This window comes from Penaeus chinensis, chromosome 9 (assembly GCF_019202785.1).
Source record: "Penaeus chinensis breed Huanghai No. 1 chromosome 9, ASM1920278v2, whole genome shotgun sequence".
Lineage (NCBI taxonomy): Eukaryota > Metazoa > Arthropoda > Malacostraca > Decapoda > Penaeidae > Penaeus > Penaeus chinensis.
The window spans coordinates 34,042,222-34,044,721 of NC_061827.1; the positions used below are offsets into that span (position 1 = coordinate 34,042,222).

Here is a 2,500-nt window from a genome sequence, read left to right on the forward strand (position 1 = left end):
AGCAAGCATGATTAAGTACACGATTAGCCTTTTTCATTCTCTTCTTTTTTTCTCCTCTGTCGTGTTTGCTTTAATGCCATCTAGCATTTAGTTGAAAAAAAAAAAAAAGTTAAAATGAAGTGCTTGTATTTCGATTTATTTATCTAATTGTTTGTTTGTTTGTTTGTGTTACGGTTTTTATGGCCACAACAACACCTATTTTTAAAATTCACTTTCCTCCGGTTTCTTCAGCACCCCCCCCCCCACCCCGCGCTCTTCTCCCTTACCCCCCCACCCGCCACCCCATCTTCCAAAGAACTCATTTGTCTCAATTAAGTAAAGGCATTAAGTGGTAGCGTCTTCCAAGAGAGCCAGAGGTCTTCAACACCGTCGTAATAACATGATAAGGTATCAAATGGTGAGGGTGATGATAAGGAAAGATGGAAGGGTTTTGTGCACTAATACGGATGAGAGGGAGAGAGAGGGAGGGAGAGGGGGAGAAGGGGAAAGGGGAAAGTGGAGAGGGGGAGAGGGGGAGAGAGGGAGAGAGGGAGAGAGGGAGGGAGGAAGGGAGGGAGGGAGAGAGGGAGAGAGGGAGAGAGGGATAGAGGGAGAGAGGGAAAGAGAGGGAGAGACAGACAGACACAGAAGCCGAAAGGATAATAGTGAAAATAACCGGTTAGAAAAGTAAAGTAGATCGACAATAGAGTGCAAGGAAGTCACAATCACCTGAAAAAAGGAAGTCGAAAGTGAAAGACGAAAGAGAAACAGAAACAGAAAGAGATGGAGAGTAGCAAATAGCGAATCGGTGAGATTTAACAGCTGTTTTTGCGTGAATCTGCCTTGACAAGCGGGTCCGTCCGAGTAAATTCCAATTCCTCTCTTTCTTTCCCTTTTCCTCCGACATCTTTTTCATCTGCCTTCTTCCCCTTTGATCAAAGGAAAGGATAAACACGCTGCATGGCCTCTGTCTAACACCATAAACCCTCTCCTTAAAGATACAGACTCCCAAATCTTTTTTTAAAGGCGAGGATATAAATCGAGAGCAAAATAGTTAATAAGAAAAGAGAGAGAGAGAAAAAAAAAGTTTATTTATATGAAGCAAAAACGCCACGCGGCTGTTGACTTTCACGCGCCCTTGGTCTGTCGAGGCACTTGTATACAGACAGCATGGAGTCTATTAACCGCCAAAATGCTGTCTCTTTCTCTTATTCCCTCGTGTCTCGTATTTTATTGTGATTTCTCCCTTCTCCTTTCTTCTCGTGGCTTTTGAAATCATCTTCGTTTTTTTCTCTCTCTCTCTTTTTTTTTTATATATATATATAAGGATGGAATTTTAAGAACGAGAGCAATATTTTAAACCGTTTGATTATTTTTTTTCTCTCTCTCTCTGCCTTTCCCGCTTAACCCTTTAGTTCAGTCGTAGTTACAATAGTTCGTGATGACTCCCTCTACTATAAACGGTCTCGCTAGCGTGTCTGTGGCTTATATCCAAGTAGTTAAGGGTTTAATCTACGACAAATTGAGTCTTAGCAAGAAGTCGTCAGGCCGGTTTGGATTCAGGTGAATGAGGAACCTGACGACCTCTGAAAAGAGCGAGATTGCTTAGAAGATAACGCAAGAGAGGAGAGTCGTCCATACGCTCGCTTTAAGATCTTGCTGGAGATTTTTTTTTTCCTTTTTTTTTTCTTTTTTTTTTTTTTTTTTTGGTCTAGGATTCTTTTTTTTTTTGGGGGGGGGGGGGGAGGAAGGAGGAGGAAGTGATGTTTTTTGTGTGTGTCTGTCTGTGCGTTTGCGTTTGATTGTATGATTTCTCTCTACTCTTTTTTGGTGATTAAAGATGGAAAATGACGTTTGCTTCTTATAACGCTGAAAATGTAAATTAATATGCTTTACGTCTAGTCTTAAATTTAGGTTTTGAGGTCAGTCTTTTAGCATTCCAGGAACTTAGCAACAAGCTGTCAACTTGGAGAAAACGTATTCCTGTCCATCTGTATAGAAAAAACTGAAACAATTACCAATGTCTTAATAATAAACTAAATCAAAAGATACTCAAATAAGATTTTTATAATCGACCCAAATGACTAGGCTGCAACATCTATCGCCCGATTTCCACACACAAGAAGGCTTAGAAAACGAAAAGAAAAAAAATGTTCATGGGGGAGACTTCGGTATTTTGTCTCTCCGTAAAAGGAAGTGTCACTTGCCTTGCGTCTCCTGTCTCAGCCAACGCCCCTGCGCTTTCTCTCTCAAGGAGGCGCGCGTGCATTTCGGGAAGGATGGCGAAGGACGGCAGCGTTTCCTTCCGAAGGACTTGGAAAAGGAGTTTAAGGACATTCCTGGTGTGTGGAAGGATGGGTTGTAGGGGAGATGGGTAGTGGGGTATGGGGGGGATTGGTAAGGGTCATTGGGGAATAGGTAGGGGGATATAGGGGGTGATAGTTAGGGGGATATAGTGGGATATGGGGGGATAGGTAGAAGGTATGGAAAGGAACGGGAAGGTGGGTGGTTGGATGAGTGT

The 2,500-nt window shown here is 42.4% G+C and overlaps 1 protein-coding gene across 1 annotated transcript in view; it reads left to right on the plus strand.

The window, feature by feature from the left end:
• The first annotated feature begins 1,420 nt into the window (after nt 1-1,420).
• Nucleotides 1,421-2,500, plus strand: part of LOC125028751 — a 17,727-nt gene continuing 16,647 nt past the window's right edge. The window contains exon 1 of the mRNA XM_047618233.1: nt 1,421-1,542. Within this exon, the coding sequence (XP_047474189.1) occupies nt 1,421-1,542 (122 nt within the window). The remainder of the gene's footprint in view (nt 1,543-2,500) is intronic.